At 44.2% G+C, this 24,886-nt stretch overlaps 1 protein-coding gene across 4 annotated transcripts in view; it reads right to left on the bottom strand.

Annotated features, from left to right (window-relative positions):
• Positions 1-17,192: 17,192 nt before the first annotated feature.
• The window catches only part of TUBGCP5 (tubulin gamma complex component 5), a 40,515-nt gene continuing 32,821 nt past the window's right edge, over positions 17,193-24,886 (bottom strand). For all 4 annotated transcript variants that reach the window (XM_063653083.1, XM_063653085.1, XM_063653082.1 and 1 more), the window contains 7 exons: positions 24,291-24,375; positions 24,075-24,195; positions 23,450-23,628; positions 22,124-22,249; positions 21,106-21,194; positions 18,605-18,705; positions 17,193-17,882 (listed from right to left, as the gene is read on the bottom strand). In XM_063653083.1, coding sequence (XP_063509153.1) covers positions 17,836-17,882; positions 18,605-18,705; positions 21,106-21,194; positions 22,124-22,249; positions 23,450-23,628; positions 24,075-24,195; positions 24,291-24,375 — 748 coding nt within the window. In that variant the 3' untranslated portion in view covers positions 17,193-17,835. The remainder of the gene's footprint in view (positions 17,883-18,604; positions 18,706-21,105; positions 21,195-22,123; positions 22,250-23,449; positions 23,629-24,074; positions 24,196-24,290; positions 24,376-24,886) is intronic.

Here is a 24,886-nt window from a genome sequence, read left to right as displayed (position 1 = left end):
AGGACACAAAGAGGCTGAAATTAAAAAGATGCAAAAGGACACACTAATCAGAAAGGTGGAGCGATTATATTAATATCGAAGAATTCAACTCAAGGGGCACTATCAGTGATAAAAAGGACATCTGATAAAAATAAATGGGTCAATTAAGTATGAAAAAATAGGCTGGGCACGGTGGCTCACGCCTGTAATCCCAACACTTTGGGAGGCTGAGGCGGGCGGGTCATCTGAGGTCGGGAGTTCAAGACCAGCCTGGCTAACATACCCTGTTTCTACCAAAAATACAAAAAATTAGCCAGGTCTGGTGGCGCATGCCTGTAATCCCAGCTACTCAGGAGGCTGAGGCAGGAGAATAGCTTCAACCTGGGAGGCAGAGGTTGCAGTAATCCCAGCTACTTGGGAGACAGGAGAATCACTTGAACCCAGGAGGCGGAGGCTGCAGTGAGCCAAGGTCACGCCATTGCACTCTGGCTTGGACAACAAGAGTGAAACTCCGTCTCAAAAGAAAAGGAAGAAAAAATAACAACTTTTAGTGCATATATACATCAAATAAGTTTTGAAATATTTAAACAAAGATGGATAGAATCAAAAGAAGAAATAGGCGAATACACACTCATAGAGATTTGAACTTGTCTCTATTAGTAATTGATAGGACAGGCAGACACAAAAAGAAGTAAAGATACAAAAATTTTTTTAAGTAATTAACCTATTAGACCTAAATGGCACCTCCACAAAACAGAATACAGAATGCATTGCATGGAATGAAAGATGTTCAGACGCTTTGTACTGAAGACTTCAAGCTGTTACTGACAGGAATTAAAGTTTTCAAATACACACGTAACATTCACAAAATATACCATATGTTAGGAAGTAAAACAAGTCTCATTAGCTTTCAAAGGATCAAAATTATTTACAGTAGTACCTACCTTATCTTCCGGGGATAAGCTTCAAGACCCCTGGTGGATGTCTGAAAGGACAGATAGTAGCAAACCCTACACTGTATAGACTATATATTTTTCTATATATGCAGGCCTATGATAAAGTTTAATTTATAGATTACACACAGGTCTGTAATCCCAGCATTTTGGGAGGCCAAGGTGGGCGGATTGCTTGAGCTCTGGAGGCAGAGGTTGCAGTGAGCTGAGATTGTGCCACTGCACTCCAGCCTGGGCGATAGAGTGAGACTCACAGAGTGAGACTCCATCTAAAAATAAATAAATACATAAATTAGACACAGTAAGAGATTAACAATAATAAAAATAGAACAATTGTAGTGGTATACTATAATAAAAGTGATGTAGTTCGTCTCTCTCTCTCAAAATATCTCATTATACTGTACTAGTAGTCCCCCCTCCTCTGAGTTCCAGTTACTCGTGGTCAATCATGGTCTGAAAATAGGCGAGTATAGTACAGTGCTTATTTAAAAACAACCATTAGGCCGGGTGCGGTGGCTCATGCCTGTAATCCCAGCACTTGGGGAGGCCGAGGCAATGGATTGCTTGAGCTCAGGGGTTCGAGACCAGCCTGGCCAACAGGACAAAACCCCCTCTCTACGAAATACAAAAATTAGCTGGGCATAGTAGCTGGTGCCTGTGGTCCCAGCTACCACTGAGGCTGAGGCAGGAGAATCGCTTGAACCTGGGAGTTGGAGGTTGTAGTGAGCCAACATCGTGCCACTGCACTCCAGGCTGGGCGAAAGAGCATGACCCTGTCTCAAAAAAATAGAATGAAATAAAATAAAATAAAATAAATAACCATTTAAAGCCTCTGGAAATGGGCCTAAGGGCAAACAGCCAATGAAGAATTATCTATAGAAATGAGACTACTATACAGCAATGGAACAGAATAGTGAAAAATAAGTACACATTATTTGGTCAGTTGGTTTTCAGTTAAGATGCTAAAGGACTTCCATAGAGAAAGAAAACTCTTTTTTGGCTGGGCACAGTGGCTCACACCTGTAATCCCAGCACTTTGGGAGGCCAAGACGGGCGGATCATCTGAGGTCAGGAGTTCGAGACCAGCCTGGCCAACATGGCGAAACCCTGTCTCTACTGAAAATACCAAAATTAGCTGGGTGTGGTGGCGAGCGCCTGTAACCCCAGCTATCCAGGAGGCTGAGGCAGGAGAATTGCTTGAATCCAGGAGACAGAGGTTGCAGTGAGCTGAGATCACGCCACTGCACTCCAACCTGGCAACAGAGAGAGACTCCGTATTAAAAAAAATAATAAAATAAAAGAAACTTTTTTTAAAAATGGTGCTAGAATAACTGCATAACGATGTGCAAAAACTGAAACTCAACTTCCTCCCCAACACCATGTACAAAAAGTAACTGGCTTTGTATGGATCATAGACCTAAATTTGAAAGCTAAAGATACAAAGCTTCTAGAAGAAAACATAAGAAAATAATTTTATAACTGTAGAGTAGAGGTAGGCAAAATTTCTCAAAAATGTAGGGTTAGTACCTTTAGAAAAAAAAGATAAATTGATTTGATCGAAATTTAAAACTTCTCATCAAAAGAATGTTAAAAGAGTGAAAAGACAGAGACAATATTGCAAGACAATACTGCAATACATATAACAGACAGACAGCTTGTGTCCAGAATATGTAAAGAACCCGGACAACAATAAAATGACAATGCAGGAAAAATAGGGCAAAAGACTTTAACTCACACTTCAGAAAGAAACCACATTGGAAGTCTTTTATAAAATTCAACATATATTTATTCAACATATATATCTCCTATGACGGTAATTCTACTTCTAAGTATTTACCTAATAGAAATACAAATTAATCTCTGCACAAAAACTTGTATAATGAATAGTCTTTTTTTTGTTTTTTCTTTTTTGTTTTTTTTTGAGACGGAGTTTCACCCTTGTTGCCCAGGCTGGAGTACAATGGCGTGATCTCTGCTCACCACAACCTCCACCTCCCGAGTTAAAGCGATTCTCCTGCCTCAGCCTCCCGAGTAGCTGGGATTACAGGCATGCGCCACCACTCCCAGCTAATTTTGTATTTTTAGTAGAGATGGGGTTTCTCCGTGTTGATCAGGCTGGTCTCAAACTCCCGACCTCAGGTGATCCGCCCACCTCGGCCTCCCAAAGTGCTAGGATTACAGGCATGAGCCACAGCACCTGGCTGTATAATGAATATTCTTACCGGCTTATTTATAATCGCAAAAAACTAGAAACAACCCAAAGTGCACAAATAGGAGAATGGATAAACAAATACTGTTCATATAATGGAATATTACTCAGCAATAAAAAGGAAAGAACAAATCAAAAGGATTTGTTCTTGTGTTTTTCCATTTCACACTCATTAGGATGCTTACTATCAACAAACAGCTACTTGGGAGGCTGAGGCAGAAGAATCGCTTGAACCCAGGAGGTGGAGGTTGCAGTGAGCCAAGATCCTGCCACTGCACTCCAGCCTGGGCGACAGAGTGAGACTCTATCTCAAAAAAAAATAATAATAGGCCGGGCGCAGTGGCTCACGCCTGTAATTCTAGCACTTTGGGAGGCCGATATGGGCGGATCACAAGGTCAGGAGATCGAGACCATCCTGGCTAACAGGGTGAAACCTCGTCTCTACCAAAAATACAAAAAAATTAGCCGGGCATGGTGGCAAGTGCCTGTATTCCCAGCTACTCGGGAGGCTGAGACAGGAGAATGGCGTGAACCCGGGAGGCGGAGCTTGCAGTGAGCCGAGGTCACACCACTGCACTCCAGCCTGGGCGACAGAGCAAGACTCTGTCTGAAAAAAAAAAATAAAAAATAAAAAAAAAATAATAATAATAAAATAAAATAACAAGTGTTGGCAAGGATATGATGAAATTGGAACTCTGTGTACTCTTAGTGGGAATGTAAAATGGTGCCACTATGGAAAACAATATGATGAAAAAAGTTTTTAAAAGGGGAAGAAAATGGATATACAAGTAGTATTATAAAACAGATGAACCTCAAAATTATTCTGTAATTTTCCACACACAAAAGACCACGTACATATTGTGGGATTCCATCTATATGAACTTCCATGACAGACAGCACTACTCACTGGTGACAGAAGTCAGAAATTGGCCAGGTGTGGTGGTTCACCCCTGTGATCCCAGCACTTTGGGAGGCCAAGGCGGGCGGATCAGTTGAGGTCAGGAGTTCGAGACCAGCCTGACCAACATGGTGAAACCCCATCTCTACTAAAAATACAAAAAATTAGCCAGGTGTGGTGGTGGGTGCCTGTAATCCCAGCTACTCAGGGGGCGGAGGCAGAAGAATCATTTGAACCCAGGAGGCGGAGGTTGCAGTGAGCTGAGATTGCGCCACTGCACTCCAACCTGGGCAACAGAGTGAGACTCTGTCTCAAAGAAAAAAAAAAAAAAAGAAAAGGAAGTCAGAAATTGTTAAATCGTTTGCTTGGGTGAGGTGGTCTGCAGGGAATAGGATGAACTGAAAAGAGGCGTGTAGGAAACTTCTGGGGACTTGGAAATATTCTGCATCTTTGTCAGGCTGATATTGACACAGGCATATTATGTCAGTCAGGTTTCAACCAGAAAAGCAGAATCAGTAGGAGATACATATTAGGAGATTTACTGCAAGGAATTGGCTTATGCACTATGGGGGCTGGCTCAGCTAGTCTGAAATCTGGAGGGCAAGCCATCAGAAAGCTACTGTCCTGTGGCTGGGGGCAGTGGCTCACGCCTGTAATCCCAGCACTTTGGGAGGCTGAGGCAGGCGGACCACCTGAGGTCAGGAGTTCGAGACCAGCCTGACCAACATGGAGAAACCCCATCTCTACTAAAAATACAAAAAATTAACTGGGCGTGGTGGCACATGCCTGCAATCCCAGCTACTTGGGAGGCTGAGGCAGGAGAATCACTTGAACGCAGGAGGTGGAGGTTGTGGTGAGCCAAGATCACTCCATTGCACTCCAGCCTGGGCAACAAGAGCAAAACTCCATCTCAAAAAAAAAAAAAAAAAAGAAAAGAAAAGAAATAAAGAAAGTTACTGTCCTGTTTTTAGGTTTCTGTTATGGTCACAACAAATTATTACACATTTCTGGCTCTGGTAAACTGAAAAAGCATCCCCCAGCAAATACCTGTGTCAAATCCCTGGAACCTGTGGCTGTTACTACTATGTTGAAACCCCATCACCAAGATGATGGTATTAGGAGGTGGGGCCTTTGGGAGGTGACAGGTCACAAAGGTAGAGTCCTCATGAGTGGGATTTGTGCTCTTATAAAAGACACCCCAGAGGGGGCCAGGCGCGGTGGCTCACGCCTGTAATCCCAGCACTTTGGGAGGTTGAGGCAGGCAAATCACGAGGTCAGGAGATGGAGACCATCCTGGCTAACACGGTGAAACCCCGTCTCTACTAAAAATGCAAAAAATTAGCCTGGCGTGGTGGCGGGAGCCTGTAGTCCCAGCTACTCGGGAAGCTGAGGTGGGAGAATGGCGTGAACCCAGGAGGCAGAGTTTGCAGTGAGCCGAGATTGTGCCACCGCACTCCAGCCTGGGCGACAGAGCGAGACTCTGTCTCAAAAAAAAAAAAAAAAAAAAGACACCCCAGAGAACAGACTTGTCCTTTCTGCCATGTGAAGACACAGCCAGACAACAGCCACTGAGAACCAAACAGTGGGACCTCACCAGACACCGACTCTGTGGTGCCTTGATCTTGGGCACTCAGCTTCCAGAACTATGAGTAATACATTTCTTCTTTTTATAGCCACCCAGTCTATGGTGCTTTGTTATAGGAGTCCTGACAGACTAAGACAGTTACCTTATATGAAGAAAAAGAGTCTTAGCAGATCTAAGTTCTTGAGATGGGATCATCTTAGATTATCTGAAGGGGCCCTGAATCCAATAAGCAGTGTGCTTACAAGAGACACTCAGAGAGCAGACCCAGAGAAAGAGGCAGTGTGAACACAGAGGCAGAGATGGGAGTGAAGCAGCCACACAGCCACAAGTCATAGAATGCTGGCAGCCCCCGAAACTGAGCAGGTAAAGAATGGTGGAGGCAAGGCCCTATTGCTGCCTTGAATTTTGGCCTTCTGGCCTCCAGAACTTCAAGATAATTAATATCTGTTTTTTCGGCTGGGCGCGGTGGCTCAAGCCTGTAATCCCAGCACTTTGAGAGGCCAAGGTGGGTGGATCACGAGGTCAGGAGATCGAGACCATCCTGGCTAACATGGTGAAATCCTGTCTCTACTAAAAAATACAAAAAAAATTAGCCGGGTGTGGTGGCGGGCGCCTGTAGTCTCAGCTACTCAGGAGGCTGAGGCAGGAGAATGGCGTGAACCTGGGAGGTAGAGCTTGCAGTGAGCCGAGATTGCGCCACTGCACTCCAGCCTGGGGGACAGAGCAAGACTCTGTCTCAAAAAAAAAAATGTTTTTTTGTTGTTTGTTTGTTTGTTTTTTGAGACGGAGTCTTGTTCTGTTGCCAGGCTGGAGTGCAGTGGCATGATCTCAACCCACTGCAACCTCTGATTCCCTGGTTCAAGCGATTCAGGCATGCACCACCACACCTGGCTAGTTTTTGTGTTTTTAGTACAGACGGGATTTCTCCATATTGGTCTAGAGGCCACTCACATTCCTGGATCCTGCCTCCCTCCCTTGACTTTTTCCATCTTCAAAGCCCTCAGTTGGCACTGCTCTCAGGCTGCTCTGGCCTCACACCTTTCTCTGACACTGTGCTTCTGTCCCCTCTTCCACCTTTAGGAGCCCGTGTGACGACATCCCCCTCCCCCAGATAATGCAGGGTAACGTCTCTATCTCAAGTCAGTTGACTAGCAACCCTAATTCCATCTGCAATTTTAACTCTCCTCTTGCCATGTAAACTAACATAATCACACGGCCCAGGGATTAGGAAGCAGACAGCTTTGGGGCTACCATTCCGCCTTGTCTCAGGAAGCTGGAGCTCTGCCTCAAGGTCCTCCAACCCATTGAATCAGGCCCAGCTGGACTGCCTGGGATCATCTCCTTTACTTAAAGTCGACTGATATGAAATTTAATCACATCCAGTAAATACCTTCTAGCAACACGAGGTGTGTGTTTGATAGAACAGCTGGGACAGCCTCACTAGGCTGACACAATAAAAAGACCACCACAACCCACCCCCTGTTAACTTGGCACCCATCCATATCCCCTTAAATCATACTTGTCTTGGTCTGTTTTTTTTTAATTTATTATTTATTTATCTAGAGACAGGGTCTCACTTTGTTGTCTAGGTTGGCCTTGAACTCCTGGCCTCCAGGGATCCTCCCACCTGGCCTCCCAAAGTGCTGGGATTACAGGTGCAAGCCATGTGCCCGGCCAACCAGGAGGAACTTTAATTCCTTCTTAACTGATCCCTCCATTCCACAATAGCATGATCTCAGCTCCTATATTTGTACAACCTGATGTCTTATTTCTTGCCACACCTTGTTCAAGCTGGAGTGGGCACCTGACCCAAGTTGACTTGCCGTGGGAACCTTGGTTGGGAGCTTAGAGTTGGAACTTTCTCACTCACATCACAGCCTCCTATCTTCAGGACTTTTGTTTCTTCTGCAGTGAAAACGTGGACTCCAACCAAGAACCCAACCGCACATCTCCCTGGTGCCCGCCTGGATCTCTCACCTCCTGCCCTGGGGCTTCCCTGTCACCAGGAGGCATCAGAGTCCTCTGAAATCACACGTGAACCATGCAGCTGTGCACAGAGTTAACATTCCCTGCACCTTTGACTAATGAGAGGCGCTCACAGGCAGATTCCTCTCTTTCCTTCCTGATGCAGTCCACATGGCTTCTAGGGACATCCGAGAGGTGGGGCAGGCACGCTTAGCAATACCATCTTACTGAGATGGCCCCACATCCATCAGCGCTCCCCTCCTTCTCCTCCTCCTCTTCCTCCTCCTCCTCCATCTCTCTCCTCCTCCTGCTAGGGCACTCTCTGACTCCCACTACGGGCACTGCACCCCATCTCAGAGTGGAGGCACCTACGGCTTTGTCTCAGGCTGTATTTCTGGGGAACCCAGGCCAAGGCTGGAGCCAAGAACTGGTCACGTGCATTTTGGATCTGTGAGCATCCACCTTCCAACCACTACAGGAAAAGCACAGCAAGGAAAGGTGAGAAAGCAGAAGTAACAGGTAGAAAAACAAACACCAGCGGAACAGGGAGACAACTCTCCCAGAGCAGGAAACACAGCATGCATTTTTGGATTAAAATTCCTCCATTCCCTCATCAGACACCAACTCTGTGGTGCCGTGATCTTGGGTGCTCAGCTTCCAGAACTGTAATAAATTTCTCCTGTTTAGAGCCACTCAGTCTATGCTGCTTTGTTACAGCAGCCTTCACAGACTAAGAGAGTTACCTTATATGAAGAAAAAGGGTCTTAGCAGATATAACTAAGTTCTTGAGATGGGATCATCTTAGATTATCTGAAGGGGCCCTAAATCCAATAAGCAGTGTGCTTACAAGAGACACTCAGAGAACAGACCCAGAAAGAGGCAGTGTGAACACAGAGGCAGAGATGGGAGTGAAGCAGCCACACAGCCACAAGTCATAGAATGCTGGCAGCCCCCAGAAACCGGGGAGGCAAAGAATGGCGGGGGCACGGCCCTATTGCTCCCTTGAATTTTGGCCTTCTGGCCTCCAGAACTTCAAGAGAATGAGTATCTGTTGTTTTAAGCCACCAGGTTTATGGTAATGTGTTACAGCAGCCACAGGCAACAGTATAAGGACTTCCTTATAATAAATTACTTTTTTTTTTTTGAGATGGAGCGCTCACCAGGCTGGAGTGCAGTGGCGCGATGTCAGCTCACTGCAACCTCGGCCTCCCAGGCTCAAGTGATTCTACTGCCTCAGCCTCCTGAGTAGCTGAAATTACAGGCACACACCACCACGCCCAGCTAATTTTCTATATTTTTAGTAGAGACGGGGTTTCACCATGTTGGCCAGGCTGGTCTCGAACTCCTGACCTCAGGTGATCCACCCGCCTCGGCCACCCAAAGTGCTGGGATTACAGGTGTGAGCCACCATGCCTGGCCAAATTACTCTTTCTTAACTTAATGATGCCATGAATTGATGTGGTGGCTTTGCAGCATGTGGAGCTGGCTAAGCTGACCCACATTTACTAGAGTTCTTCTTCCTGTGTTTCTGGAAGACCATGAGGGAGGTGTTGGCGGAGGCTTGGGGAGAGGCAGGGAGCTGCGACTGTGTTGTGGCTCACACGTGTTTTTTGTGGGTCTGACAGCTTACACTGTTAACACCACCATGGCCAGGACCGCCACTACTGCCTTCTTCTTGTCAACCTAAAATAATCAAAAGGAACAGAATCTAGTTTAGAGAGTTTATTCAAGCAAAAAGTTTGAGGATGGGCTACCTGGGAAGCACAGACTCAAAGAAAAGAAGTCAGTGTTCCAAAGTGTAGATGTTTGGGAATGCTTATTTAGACAAAGGTTAGGGAAGTGTAACAAAATTTCAACATCTTTCTGTGGAAGACTTCATGCATAGTTATGATGATCTGATTAGTCAAGTTGGTCTTTTTCTTCCAGGCAAGGCATATTTAACATTCCACACTGAGGATGTACTAGTGATAGGGTCTTGAGCACCGTCTGGTCCACATTAGGTACCGGACAGTAAAAGAGGCAGTTCATCTACAACAAAACCAGTGATTGGAAGTGGGGAGGTCTGGTCTCTGGTCTCTGGTCTCTCTTAGTCATTTACAGAACAAGAACAATGAGGAAGAGAGTGAATCTGAGAAGAATTGCAGTCATACGACCTGACAGTCTCTAGGGCTCAACTTCCTCCCTGGCATAATAAATCCAGACAGTCCTGAAGTTTTACCTTCGTTGACTCTCTGGATCCTCTGGCTCCCGAAGGAGGCATCTGGCTCATCTTCATGATGAGAGGCCCTAGCTTCTGCAGCACCTCCACACCACCAAGGCCAGAAGCAGCAAGAACTGATGCAGGTTTGGATCCCTCCCAAACCTCCTGTGGACAGTAGGCTCCAGCGTCGGATGCAGACAACAGGCAGCCCTACGGAAACTGACTAATCAGTTTACACAATTAACTGTGTAAGAGCAAAGCCCTGCAGCAAGTCCGCGATTATCCACATGTATGGGTGTATGGGTAATATATATATACACACATGTATATGTATGTATATGTGTGTCTCACACACACACGTATATTAATGGCTCTGCTCTTGGACTGATACAGATTTTGGTACAGAGAGGGGATGCTGCTGTAGCAAAACCTAACAGGTGGGCGTGGCTCTGCAACCAGGGTTTGAGGAGAGTGTTGATGACACTAAAGTGCTTTGAACACACTGTTCTTAGACTTTGGACTTTGAGGACATTGCTGAAGAGGGTTTAAAAGAAAGTGAGAAGAATGTTATTGGAAATTGAAGGAAGACTTTTACTAAGTAGCAGCAGAAAGTTTAGCCCTGCTGTTACCTGAAGTTACATGGATAGGACAGAATATACATAATAAACGGTGACCTAGCTAATGAGATTTTCCAAGCAAAGTATTGAAGATGCTGCCTGGTTTCTTCCTGCTGGTTATAGTAAAATGTGAGAGGAGAGCATTAACTGAGAGAAAGATTTTAACCAAAAAGGAGACAGAATTAATGGTTTTGAAATGTTTTAGCCTCCCCATATGGCAAATGATGCTAAAATAAGAAAATGACTATGGAGCAAGGATAAACTATATGGCACTGCCAAGAAAATGCGTTCTAGAGACGATACTCAGGATGTGATTGGAAACTCTTTTATTTTTGAGATGGAGTCTCGCTCTGTCGCCCAGGCTGGAGTATAGTGGTGTGATCTCGGCTCACTGCAACCTCCTCCCGGCTTCAAGCGATTCTCCTGCCTCAGTCTCCTGAGTAGCTGGGATTACAGGCGTGCGCCACCACGCCCGACTAACTTTTGTATTTTTAGTAGAGATGGGGTTTCACCATGTTGGTCAGGCTGGTCTCGAACTCCTGACCTCGTGATTCACCTGCCTCTGCCTCCCAAAGTGCTGGGATTACAGGTGTAAGCCACCGAGCCCAGCTGGAAACTCTTTTTGTTTTGAGACACGAACTCACTCTGCCACCCAGGCTGGAGTGCAGTGGCACGATCAAGCTCACTAGACCCTCGACCTCCAGGCTCAAATAATCCTCCCACCTCAGCCCCCGAGTAGCTGGGACTACAGGTGTGCGCTACCAGGCCTAGCTAGTTTTTTTTTTTTTGTTTTTTTTTTAATATGAGACGAAGTCTTGCTCTATCGCCCAGGCTGGAGTGTAACGGTGCAATCTCGGCTCACTGCAACCTCCGCCTCCTGGGTTCAAGTGGTTCTCCTGTCTCAGCCTCCTGAGTAGCTGGGATTACAGGCACGCACCACCATGCCCAGCTAATTTTTGTATTTTTAGTAGAGATGGGGTTTCACCATGTTGGCCAGGCTGGTCTCGAACCCCTGACATCAGGTGATCTGCCCACCTTGGCCTCCCAAAGTGTTGAGATTACAGGCGTGAGCAACCACGCCCAGCTGGAAACTCATTTTGTTTTGTTTTGAGACATGAACTCACTCTGCCGCCCAGGCTGGAGTGCAATGGCATGATCAAACTTGCTAAAGCCTCGACCTCCTGGGCTCAAATAGTCCTCCCACCTCAGCCCCTGAGTTAGCTGGGACTACACGTGTGTGGTACCATGGCTGGCTAATTTTTTTTTTAATTTTGAGACAGAGTCTCACTCTATTGTCCAGGCTGGAGTGGAATGGTATGATCTCGGCTCACTGCAACCTCCACCTCCTGGATTCAAGTGATTCTCCTGTCTTAGCCTCCTGAGTAGCTGGGATTACAGGTGTGCGCCACCATGCCCGGCTAATTTTTGTATTTTCAGTAGAGACGGGGTTTCACCATGTTGGCCAGGCTGGTCTCGAACCCCTGACCTCAGATGATCCACCTGCCTCGGCCTCCCAAAGTGTTGGGATTACAGACATGAGCCACCGTGCCCAGACTAATTTTTGTATTTTTTGTAGAGATGTGGTTTCACCACGTTGGCCAGGCTGGTCTCGAACTCTGGGCTCAAGCGATTCACCTGCCTCGGCCTCCCAAAATGCTGAGATTATAGGTGTGAGCCACTGAGCATCTGATGTCAAAAAGATTAATAAATGTTGCTTCAGAGTACTCTTTACTGACACTAAAGGCTCTGTGAATAGATTCAGGGTGTGTCTCACAGAATCTCTCCAACAATAGGGTCTTTTTTCCCTTCTTTTTTAGGATGAAGTTTTGCTCTTGTTGCCCAGGCTGGAGTGCAATGGTGCAATCTCGGCTCACTGCAACTCTGCCTCCCGGGTTCAAGCGATTCTCCTGCCTCAGCCTCCCAAGTAACTGGGATTAGAGGTGCCCACCATCACGCCTGGCTAATTGTTTTGTATTTTTAGTAGAGATGGGGTTTCACCATGTTGGCCAGGTTGGTCTCGAACTCCTGACCTCCAATGATCCGCCTGCCTTGGCCTCCCAAAATGCTGGGATTACAGGCGTAAGCCACCGTGCCTGGTCCCAGTCCATTTTACACATAGGATAGGGCGATGTGCATCACAGCCTTAGCTTTTCCACACACATGAGCAAAGGAACAGCTCTTAGATTCAGTGTAAAGATGTCTTTTCATTCAGAAAACTCAAGCAGTTTGAGACTCATCCAAGTTGTTACAAAGTCAGGTTTTCCTTTCTGTGCAGTATTCCATCGGGTAAATTGAAGCTGTTTATTCATTCACCAGCTGATGGTCATATGGACTGTTTCTAGTTTTTGGCATTTATTTGTAAAGCCACTACAAGCATTTGTGTACAGGTTTTTGTGTGAATATACATTTCATTTCTCTTGGGTAAACACCTACGAGTGGGATTGCTGGGTGGTAAGTTGTTTAACATTGTAAAAATATGTTTAATAAGGATATGTTTAACAGTGTAAAAGACCGAAAAACTCTTCCAAATTGACTGTACCAAGGCTGGGCACAGTGGCTCACGCCTATAATCCCAGCACTTTGGGAGGCCAATGCAGGATTGTGCTTGAGCCCCAAAGTTTGAGACCACCCTGGGCAACATAGCGAGACCCCATCTATATTTTAAAAATAAGGCCGGGGGCAGTGGCTCACGCCTGTAATCCCAGCACTTTGGGAGGCCCAGGTGGACGATCACTTGAGGTCGGGAGTTCAAGAACAGCCTGGCCAACATGGTGAGACCCCTGGGAGGCAGAGGTTGAGGTGAGCTGAGATTGCGCCATTGCACTCCAGCCTGGGCGACAGAGCGAGAATCTGTCTAAAATAAATAAATAAATAAATAAATAAATAAATAAATAAATAAGTAAATAAATGAAATACAAATTAAAAGATCATTCAGATGCTGTTTTACTTATTCAATTATAAAAACAGAAGTGACCCCTGGATTCTGTTGGGAAGCACCATGCTGGTGCTTGGCTCCACCTTGTTTGTGGGCCCCCATAGGAGGGCACCTGGCTCAAAGCCACCTGCAGCTTTAAAGACATTGTGTGACCTAAGAAACCTCCTGGGATGTACTGCTAGGAAAGTCATCTGCAAACACACTCCAGGTGAGATCGCACCACTGCAGTCCAGCCTAGGTGGCAGAGCAAGGCTCCATCTCAAAAAAAAAAAACCAACAAAACAAAAACCAAAAAAACCCAAACTGGCTGTACCATCTCCATTTCCACCAATAATGTAAGAAATTTCCAGTTGCTCCACACCCAGCCCCACACTTGATACAGTTCAATGAGTTTTGTCACATGCATGTACGTGTGGAACCAATGAAGACACAGAACGCACCCATCACCCCCAGAAATTTCCCCCAACCCACTTTCAGGTAACATGTCATGGCCAGAGGCAACCACTGTTGCAATTTCTATCACTGGAGACTAGTTTTACCAGTTCATTAACTTCATGTAAATGGAATAATAACGGATCCTTTTAAGTCTGGCTTTTTTTTCGGCATAAAGTTCCTGGAATTCCCTTATGTCGTTATGTGGATGAGCTGTGTGTTTTCACAGCTGAATTGCATTCCACTGCGTGCATATACTTCAGTGTTGATCCATCTACCTCTTCACGGTCATCAGGATGTTTCTAGCTTTTAGCTTTTATGAATATTCAAATACAAATCTCTGCGTGGATGCATTTAAAAATTCCTCTTGGATAAATACCTAAGGGTGAACTGCTGCTTCTCAGGGGTAGATACATGTTAACCTTTGTAAGAAAATGCCATATAGTTTCCCCAAGTGCTTGTACCATCTTGTAATTTCCAGTTGCTCTAAATCCTTGAAAATTATTTGGCATGCTGGTTTTTTATTTTAGCCATGCCAGAGGCTGTGATGCTCATGTGGTTTAACTGGCCATTTTTGTGCCTTCCTGGCCTCTTTGTGCTCATTAAAAAAAAGTCTTGGGCTGGGTGCAATGGCACACGCCTGTAATCCCAGCACTTTGGGAGGCTGAGGCCAGAGGACTACTTGGGCCCAGGAATTCACATCACCCGGGGAACATAGTAAGACCTCGTCTTTTTAATTTTTATTTTCTTTAATTTTTGAATCAGAGTCTCACTCTATCACCCAGGCCGAAGTGCTATGGTGTGATCTTGGCTCACTGCCACCTCTACCTCCCAGGTTTAAGCAATTCTCATGCCTCAGCCTCCCCAGAGTAGCTGGGACTACAAGTGTCTGCCACCATATCTAGCTATTTTTTGTATTTTTAGTAGAGATGGAGTTTTACCACGTTGGCCAGGCGGGTCTCAAACTCCTGGCCTCAAGTGATCGGCCTGCCTCGGCCTCCCAAAGTGCTGAGATTACAGGCATGAGCCACTGCAGCTGGCTGAAAACCCATCTCTTCCAAAAAAATATAAAAAATTAGCTGTGTATGGTGGTGCATACCTGTAGTCTCAGCTACTCAGGAGGCTGAGGGAGGAGTGCTTGGTCCCTGGAGGTTGAGGCTTCAGTGAGCCAAGACTGTGCCAATGCACTCCAGCCTGGGCAACAGAGCAAGACCTTGCATCAGTGAAAAAAAAAAAAGCTTGTCTTACTAATTTTAAATGCCTTCATATACTCTGAACATAGTTACTTCTGGACACCCTGGGCAACAGTGTTGCCTCTGGGCATGACATGGTTCCTGAAAGGGGGTAAGGGGAAATGTTCTCTCCCAGTCTATGGCCTGTATTACCATTTTCCTAGCAATGTTTTTTGGTGATGTCAAATTCACCAATATTTCCTTTTTTTTTTGAGACGGAGTCTTGCTCTGTCACCCAGGCTGGAGCGCAGTGGCGTGATCTCGGCTCACTGCAACCTCTGCCTCCCAGGTTCAAGCGATTCTCCTGTCTCAGCCTCCTGAGTAGCTGGGACTACAGGTGTGCACCACCACCCCTGGCTGATTTTTGTATTTTTAGTAGAGATGGGGTTTCCCCATATTGGTCAGGCTGGTCTGGAACTCTTGACCTCAGGTGATCCACCCACCTTGACCTCCCAAAGTGCTGGGATTGCAGACGTGAGCCACCGTGCTCGACCCCTTTTTTGATTTTATGTAAGAAATCTTTGTCTACCCCAAGTTTGTGGTGTTACTTTCCCATGTTTGCTTTTAGAAGCTTTCTAGTTCTAACTTCCATATTTTGTTGTTTCCAGTTCTACTTTCATATTTTTTTTTTTTCTTATTTTTTTTGAGACAGTCTCGCTCTGTCGCCCAGGCTGGAGTGCAGTGGCACGATCTTGGCTCACTGCAACCTCCGCCACCCAGGTTCAAGCAATTCTCCTGCTTCAGCCTCCTGAGTAGCTAGGATTACAGGCGTGCACCACCACGCCTGGCTAATTTTTGTATTTTTAGTAAAGACGAGGTTTCACCACATTGGCCAGGCTGGTCTCAAACTCCTGACCTCATGATCCACCTACCTCAGCTTCCCAAAGTGCTGGGATTGCAGACATGAGTCACTATGTGTGGGCTTTTTTTTTTTTTTTTTAAAGACAGTCTCGCTCTATAAAAAGAAAATATGGAAAAATTTAATAGCATAATTTTATTCAAAATGTAACTGGTTAGCTCACAAAAATTGCTCAGAAATATTGCCAGGCACAGTGGCTCATGCCTGTAATCCCAGCACTTTGGGAGGCTGGCGGGGGGGGGCGTGGATCACCTGAGGCCAGGAGTTCGAGACCAGTCTGGCCAACAAGGTGAAACCCTGTCTCTACTAAAAATACAAAAATTAGCTGGGCGTGGTGGTGCACGCCTGCGATCCCAGCTACTCGGGAGGCTGAGGCAGGAGAATCGCTTGAATCCAGGAGGCAGAGGTTGTAGTGAACCGAGATTGTGCCACTGCACTCCAGCCTAGGTAACAGTGAGACTCCGTTTCAAAAAACAAGGAAATACCAAACAATAATATGTACCAACAGTTGGCCCTAAGTGAAGTTGGCCTTTTACATTTATCACTATCGGTTGAAGCTATTTTCCATGTGGAACTTCTCAGGCACATAAAACATATATACATTTCTTTCTTTTTTTTTGTTGGAGACAAGGTCTTGTTCTGTTGTCCAGGCTGGAGTGCAGTGATGCAATCATGGCTCACTGCAGCCTCGACCTCCTGGTCTCAAGTGATCCTCCCACCTCAGCCTCCCAAGTAGCTGGGACCACAGGCATGTGCCACCATGCTTGGCCAATTTTTTTTTTTTTTTTTGGAGTCTTCCTCTGTCACTCAGGATGGAGTGCAGTGGCATAATCTAGGCTCACTGCAACCTCTGCCTCCTGGGTTCAAGTGATTCTCCTGCCTCAGCCTCCCAAGCAGCTGGGATTACAGATGTGTACCACCACGCCTGGCTAATTTTTTTGTATTTTTAGTAGAGACGGGGTTTTACCACATTGGCCAGGCTGGTCTTGAACTCCTGACCTCAGATGATCTGCCCACCTTGACCTCCCAAAGTGCTGGGAATACAGGGGTGAGCCACTGTGCCCAGCCCTTGGCTAATTTTTACGTTTTTTTTGTAGAGATGGGGTCTCATATGTTGCCTAGGCAGGTCTTAAACTCCTGGCCTCAAGGAAGCCTCTCACCTCAGTCTTTCAAAGTGCCGGGATTACAGGCTTGAGAGACTACACCCAGCCAAAATATAAACATTTCTAGGACAGCTAAATCTAAGACAACTTTTAGGGAAGACAACATGTAAAACTCTATATAAAAAGCTTCCGTGACTGAAGGACAGCAGCAAAAGGATAATAAAATAATTTTAAGTCCTTTAATTTATTTTGAATATCAGTAATTACATTTTCAAAATATGATATAATTTAAAGGTATCAGTACCATAAATCTGTATCTTACAGTAGGAAATATAAGAGTAAACAGCCTATATACACTTTGTACTACTGACACAATTTTATGTACACAACTCTATACAGTATCTACTAATCTCCAGAAAACCCACCTACAATCCATCTGTCTGGACTGTGGGCAAGTGGTTCTTTTTGAGTCAGGGTCTCACTCTGTCACCCAGGTTGTACTGCAGTAGTACAATCATGGCTCACTGCAGCCTTGACCTCCTGGGCTCAAGTGATCCTCCCATCTTCGCCTCCTGAGTAGCTGGGACTACAGGCACACACCACCGTGTCTGGATACATTTTGTATTTCTGGTAGACATGGGGTTTCACCATGTTGCCCAGGCTGGCCTCAAACTCCTGGGCTCAAGTGATCCGCCTGTCTTGGCCTCCCATCGTGCTGGGATTAGAGGCATGAGCGACTGTGACAGGCTGACTGTGGACAAGTTTTACAAATAAACCAAAATAAAAATATTCTCCCTTTTCAGCTGCACATGGTGGAAATGTACATGTATGATGATAAAGTCGGAGATATTTATTACACTGAAGACATTTAACTTTGTTCCATGCCAGCCATGAGTGACAGCGCTAGAGATTCCACTGTGGGAAGAATAAAAATAAGGTTAAAACAATAGGTTTAAATGTTGAAAAAAATTTTTTTTTTTGAAGACGGGTCCCATTCTGTCACCCAGGCTAGAGTGCAATGGTACGATCTTGGCTCACTGCAACCTCCACCTTCCAGATTCAAGCAATTTTCCTGCATCAGCCTGCTGTGTAGCCGGGATTTCAGGCATGTGCCACCATGCCTAGCTAATTTTTGTATTTTTAGTAGAGACGGGGTTTTGCCATGTAGGCCAGGCTGGTCTCCAACTCCTGACCTTAAGTGATTTGCTCGACCTCCCAAAAGGCTGGGATTAGAGGCGTGAGCCACTGTGCCAGGCCAGGAGCTTTAAATTCCTAAAAAAAATTTTTAGGAAGTCTAGCTTTTGAAAAGAAATAAGTTACAAAAACTACACGATAGTGAAGTGTGACAGAAATCTATTCTGCCATCGACTTTATTTAATAGGAGTTTTAGAAATCTGTTGTAATAAATGGTATACCAGAAAGTAAGATCCTCAGGGCTTACAAATATTTGATATTCACTCACCTCACTGTAATGCTTAAAAAGCAATTCAAAGCATGGGACAACTGCTAAGGGACTATTCAGTTTTGAAAATGGTGAGAATTTCTAATTCTTCATGTGATCAGTAACAAAACAATGACACATACACTTAGTTACAAGGAAATACAGAGGTAGAAATATTTTAACATGATATACTCACAATGGGGAAAGGATCCTCTACAGACGGCTTTGTTTAAAATGGTTACAAGAAACATATGGCAGTTTTTAAAATCAGACTCCATTTTCTCTATAGATTCCATTCTAGGAATAAAAGTAAATTTCAATTAAGTAAGTGCATTGCGGGTATATAAGTAAGCTTCAAGATATCTGTGGAGTTAATTTCAAATGTATTTTGGTTTAATTATTTAAAATCCTAAATCTAAAGATTATAAAATAAAACACATAACGTCCTACCCTACTTCAAAATAAAAAATGTCAAAGTGTTTCAAAGGAAGTTTCATTAGGATATAAAACTGTGCTGTTTCCAGATAGTATCTAGTTCTGGAACTAGGATGACAAAGGATACTCCCTTTTCCTTTATACAGTTCTGTTTTCATTGTTTACAAGCAAACATTCTCTTTGAAATAAAGAAAACATTAAGAATATAAAACTTAAAATTTGAAATTATTTTTAAAAAGGCTTTTTTTCTTTTTGAGATGGAGTCTTGCTCTGTCGCCCATGCCGGAGTGCAGTGGCACGATGTCGGCTCACTGTAACCTCTGCCTCTTGGATTCAAGTGATTCTCCTGCCTCAGCCTCCTGAGTAGCTAGGATTACAGATGCCCACCACAATGTCTGGCTAATTTTTGTATTTTTAGTAGAGATGGGGTTTCGCCATTTTGGTCAGGCTGGTCTCGAACTCCTGACCTCGGCTGATCTGCCCCCACTGGCCTCCCAAAGTGCTGGGACTGCAGTTGTGAGCCATGGAGCCCGGCTGCCTTTTTTTTTTTTTTTAAGACAGAGTTTTGCTCTTGTTGCCCAGGCTGGAGTGCAATGTAGCGATCTTGGCTAACCACACCACAACCTCTGCCTCCTGGGTTCAGCGATTCTCCTGTCTCAGCCTACCAAGTAGCTGGGATTACAGGCATGCACCACCACGCCCGGCTAATTTTGTATTTTTAGTAGAGATGGAGTTTCTCCACGTTGGTCAGGCTGGTCTTGAACTCCTGACCTCAGGAGATCCGCCCACCTTGGCCTCTCAAAGCGTTGGGTTACAGGCGTGAGCCACTGCGCTCGGCTTTTTTTTTTTTTAAAAAAGAGAAATATCAAACACATGTAAGAGAGAACTTCAGAAGGGGTTTCCATGGCCCACTGCCCAGCCATGGCAGGTGCCACCCAGATGCCAAGCTTACACCTCCACAGCCCCACCACAATATTCAGAAGCAAACAGGAGACATCAGAGCACCACAGTCATGAATATTTCTTAAGTATAAATGTATACTTTAAAGATAAAGATTCCTTTCAAAACACAGCCACACCACCATTTGCTCAAAAATATCATCTAATAGCATTCACGCAAATTTCACATTGCTTCTACAATTTTTTCACTTTTTGGCTTTAAGTCTCAATCAGGAACAATTAACTTATCCATAAACTGCGATGGTTGATAGGCTTCTTAAGTTCCTCACCCCCGTATTTTTCTCACATCTATTTGTAAAATAAACTGAAAGAGTTGAATTTCAGCAAAGCATATGCAGCAGTGTTATTTCTCCTCCACCCCAAAGTGAGACAAAAAAAAAAAGAAGAAAAAAAAAGCAAAATATATTTTGCACACTTTGAGCCAGCAATATAAAGCTGAAGACTTTTATTTCCATCCCTGCAGGTATGCCTTCATCTACTATCTTAGTTTCTTGATTCCGAGTACAGCCAATGGCAGATTTCGAATTATACTAGCACTCAAATGAACTCTTACCTCCCTACTGACATGGAGTAAGTAGTCAACCAAACATGCACTTTTATTTCATGGAAGTAACAGCAGAATTACTGTTGCACTGACTTTATAAACAGGACGGGTAACAAAATATTGAGTTGTACACTGGAGTTAACAGTAGAGGATGGCAGTGCTAGAGAGAACTGCTCCCCGGCCACTTCCCCTGATTCAGTGCACTTGCCTATGTGATGTGTGTGAATAACCAACACTCTCAAAACACAGCATCTTTTAGAGCTCATCCAAAATACAACTTTGGAGAATAGTCTAGCATGATGTCCAGAATTTGGTTTAAAATAATTCAGCAAGTGTGACTGGGGAGGTGGGCACAGACATGACAGAGCTGTCCTCACTGGCACAGCTGAAGCAGGTGCCATCACGGCGTTCACAACACTGTCCTTGCCACTTCAGTTTGAAGGTGTCCATGATAAAAATTTAACAAAACGTACACGATATAACATGGGTATAATCTAAAAATGTTTGCTTGTTTAAATCAGAAGACCTCAGATTTTTAAAAATGTTTTACTTCTCACAAAATACTTGCACTTCTTTTTTTTTTTTTAAAGACTGGGTCTTGCTATGTTGCCCACGATGGTCTTGAACTCCTGGGGTCAAGCAATCCTCCCCCTCCCAGCCTCCTGAGTGGCTGGGAAGACCCTGTCTCTAAAAAAAAGGGAAGCTGAAGCTGAAGCTGAAATGGTCACAGCGCAGATGCTTCAGAAATCACATACTTACCGCCAAGTGCCCAGGCCTGCCTGCCAACCGTCTGCAAACATGAGAGCCAAGTTCAACACCTTCATGATAGCTTCTTTCACAAAGCTGACCTGGAGACCAAAGTCACAGAACACAAACTGTGTAACTAGGTTTGGACACCGATACCAACACTTTTACCTATTTTAAATGAATCACAGAAAAAGTTCATCACCACAGTGACTGCCTTCTGTGTATATGGAAGGGTACTAGGCTCTGAATCATGCCCATTTGGGACCAGGCACATGCATTCACTGAATGTAAGATACAGGTGATATTAGCAGGACAGTCAAACCAACGAAACAAACTATTAAGACCTTTTCCTGTGATGGCCATTTAAATTCACCAATGAAACTAGGACAAATAATTCCAATGGTTTTAACATTACTGAATTCTATCTATTCACATGAAGTGGACATGCTATTGCTCCACAACTGTAGACACAATTTTCCAACTGAATCCAAGAGTAACGCAGAGTAAGTGTTGACTATCACACAAAGTTCTCATGTTGCTCTTAGATACAATTTCTACGAATAGGGCACTCCTCCTTCTGGTTTTTTTAAGACACAAGGTCTTGCTCTGTTACCCAAGCTGGAGTGCAGAGTGCAGTGGGGTCAGATCATAGTTCACTGCAGCCTCAAACTCCTGGCCTCAAACAATGCTCCCACCTCAGCCTTCCAAGCAGCTGGGCCTCCAGGTATGCACCACCATGTCTGCTAATCTTTTTAATTTTTTGTAAACACAGAGTCTTGCTATGTTGCCCAGGCTGGTCTTGAACTCTTGGCCTCTTAAGATCTGCCCACCTCAGTTTCCCAATATGCTGGGATTACAGGCATGAGCCATTGTGGCCGGCCTGGGGCATTTGTTTGTAACCTCATTTGATCTGGTTCTTCCTTAAAGAATATTCTGCAGGACAGAAGCTTAATCATCATAAAATTCCAAAGCAGGCAGATAGCGCCACTCGCCCAGCAGTGGCCACATCTGCAGGAGACATCTCATGTACCTTTTCTCTCAGCAGACACCGGTCATGGATGGTTGACAGATACCTATAGTGAATTTTAATCAATTGATCTAAATCCTTGGCTTCCTCAACTTGATGTTGAAACTCCAGCCCCGTACTGTGTAGAATCTTGGAAGAGAAAGATAAAAAGCTTAATCAGCAGCCTTCTTTGAGGACTTGTGTGCTGCACACAAATCTTTTTTACTAAGCTCTTCTACTCCTCTCAAATTCTTCCTTCAATAAGCACATCTAGAAAGTTTCATAAAGTACCATTCTTCAAATGCTGGCTGGATACTCTGGCGTTCTGATCCTAAGAGGACGGCGGGGGCAATCCTGTAGGACGCCCACTTGCAGAGTGAATGAATGAACGCCAAACTCTGGACTAACAGACTTCCTGGCAGGAAGGGGCAAGTACATTAAACTGTATATAAGACACATCGATAAAAAAAAAATCAAGTAAATGTGTTACTTTTATATGAATAATTATAGTGAATTTATGTTTCTTAAGTTCCTTTTCTCATACATTGATCTTTCTCTAAAATGAGTATAAGTATACTTCAAATAAAAAACAAAGAAAAAACTTAAACTCTTATCATTTACTCTTAACAATTAGGGACTTAATGAAGGCCAACTTTGTGAAGGCAGTAATGCAGTCAGGGGAAACATGGAGCCCCTCTGCCATAGCCTTCCCATCCAAAACACAGGCTTCAGTGGCTCACTTCACCCAAGCAAGGTGGGTTTCAGAACTCACAGACCAGGTATAAACAGGTCTAAACAACAGTTCAAACCCCAAATGCATACTGTCCTCTAATAATACTGCTCTTGTTCCAATTTCTGAACGCTTCTTTCAGAACTTCCTCTAGAACTGGCTTTTAGATGTATCAGAAAAATAATTTCATTTACTTTGTAGTGAGTTCTTGTTTTTAAGAAAAAAGTCTATAACCTGGCTGCATCTTCCTCCCACACACCGTAGTGGATTTTGGCTGTTATTAAACATTGGAACCATTTTTTAGGGACAGCTGTCACCACTATTGAAACCTAAAGGACTATGCAGCACATTCTGAAGGCAATTCCAGAAGACGAGCTGTGGCTGTGCCTGTCCCCAGGGGCTGCTGGACAGGAGGGACAGCAGCCTCTGGATACACATATTCCGGTATATTTACAAAAACATTCCTCCCATTGCCATGTTATTTTATCATCAAATTTGCTACATGTCCCGTTTTCACAGTCTGTAGGTATTTTGTATTTATAAACATATTATGAGTAATTCTCTACGAATAACTGTATAGATACGACGATAGAACTGAAGCAGATGGGAGAGGCACAAACCCTGGTCATGATGTAGTTGTGCAAGCTGTTCACGAAATGCATGAGCTTCACTCTTAAGAGGAACATGCGATGAATCTGCTGTCTTACTGGTTCTTTTTGTGGTCCGAACTGAGCAACTGTGTCTTGTTCATGTATAAGGCCGCCTTTAAGTCGTGGTTTTTCCGCAGTACTAACCAGTTCTATAAAACATTGGAAGAGCAAAGTGGACAGAAAGAGCATCAACTCAAACCCCACTGCACCATGACACCTGGCAGAAACTCTGATGGATGTGGCCCTGGCACCACAGAAAGCACTGGCAGGGGTGGCAGGAAGTGAACCTCAGTGCCTCTGGAAGGTGCAGTGGGAAAAGTTTCCTGTGTCACTTTTCCTAATCAAGTTGTTGCATTTCAGATCAACTGTACACACAACTTCCTGATCTTCCTTTCAGGTATTTGATGTCCATAAAACTACTGCTAGAATACGCACCATTTTGCCATTTGTGTACACATAAAAAATGATCAACAACCACCAACTTCTTTTTTTTTTTTTTCCAGATCCCCGTATGCTTCCCCGTATGCTTCCCTTTCTTTTATTAAGGGCTAAAATTAAATTAAATTACAATTTATCTGCTGAAAACAAATCTTACCACCAAAAAGTAAAACATCCAGACTATATTTTGCCCACTTTATTTGCAATAAGAGAAGAAACACTTGATTATAAATTTTTTGACATTCCAAACTTATAACAATGTCCACGGGCCATGGGACCTATGAAACAAAAACAAAATTAGAAAGTAACCAATTATTTGCATGTTTTAATGTTAGCAGAAAACACGGTTTATACAAAGAATATCAGCATATACCTTGTAGCTGAGGGTCAGACCATCTAAGATATGAACAGGCAGCTTCTTCTTAGCTGTGTCAACATTTTCAAAAGATATAGATAGACTAAAGAAAGAAATTCCAGTTTTAGTTTGTGAAAGCAGTATGTCACATAAAAATGCTCTTTTAAAATAATTGGTATTTCATTTACATAATATTCCCCAAAAGATACTGCATTTCATAAAAGAAATGCAAACATTCCAACAAATGTATCTCTTCTAACATATATTCCAGAGCAGAAATTTGGATTTAGAAATAACAGAGAGGGGAAAACTTTTAAATAATGAGTTTAGTTACAGAAGAGACACTTAACAATGGTAGTAATCAGAAAAAAGATGAAGCTGAGGAAGACAGTAAACTTCAGGCAATGGCCGGGAAGACGAAGCCTCTGCTGAGGTTGGGGGTAGGCAGGAGAGGGTGAGCAGAGCAGCTCGAGGGAGCCGAACATGCGGTGAGAGTATTGCTTTGAGCCCCATCGAGATGGGGTGGGGTCTGCTTCTACACCACAGGTGCTGTGCAGTGCTTCATTCACGAGTTCCTCAGACAGGTTTGAATGTGACTCACAGGGGAAAGCAAG

The sequence above is a fragment of the Pongo pygmaeus genome, chromosome 16, assembly GCF_028885625.2.
Source record: "Pongo pygmaeus isolate AG05252 chromosome 16, NHGRI_mPonPyg2-v2.0_pri, whole genome shotgun sequence".
NCBI lineage: Eukaryota > Metazoa > Chordata > Mammalia > Primates > Hominidae > Pongo > Pongo pygmaeus.
Note: the sequence above shows the minus strand (reverse complement) of the source record. Positions and strands in the feature narration are given on the sequence as shown.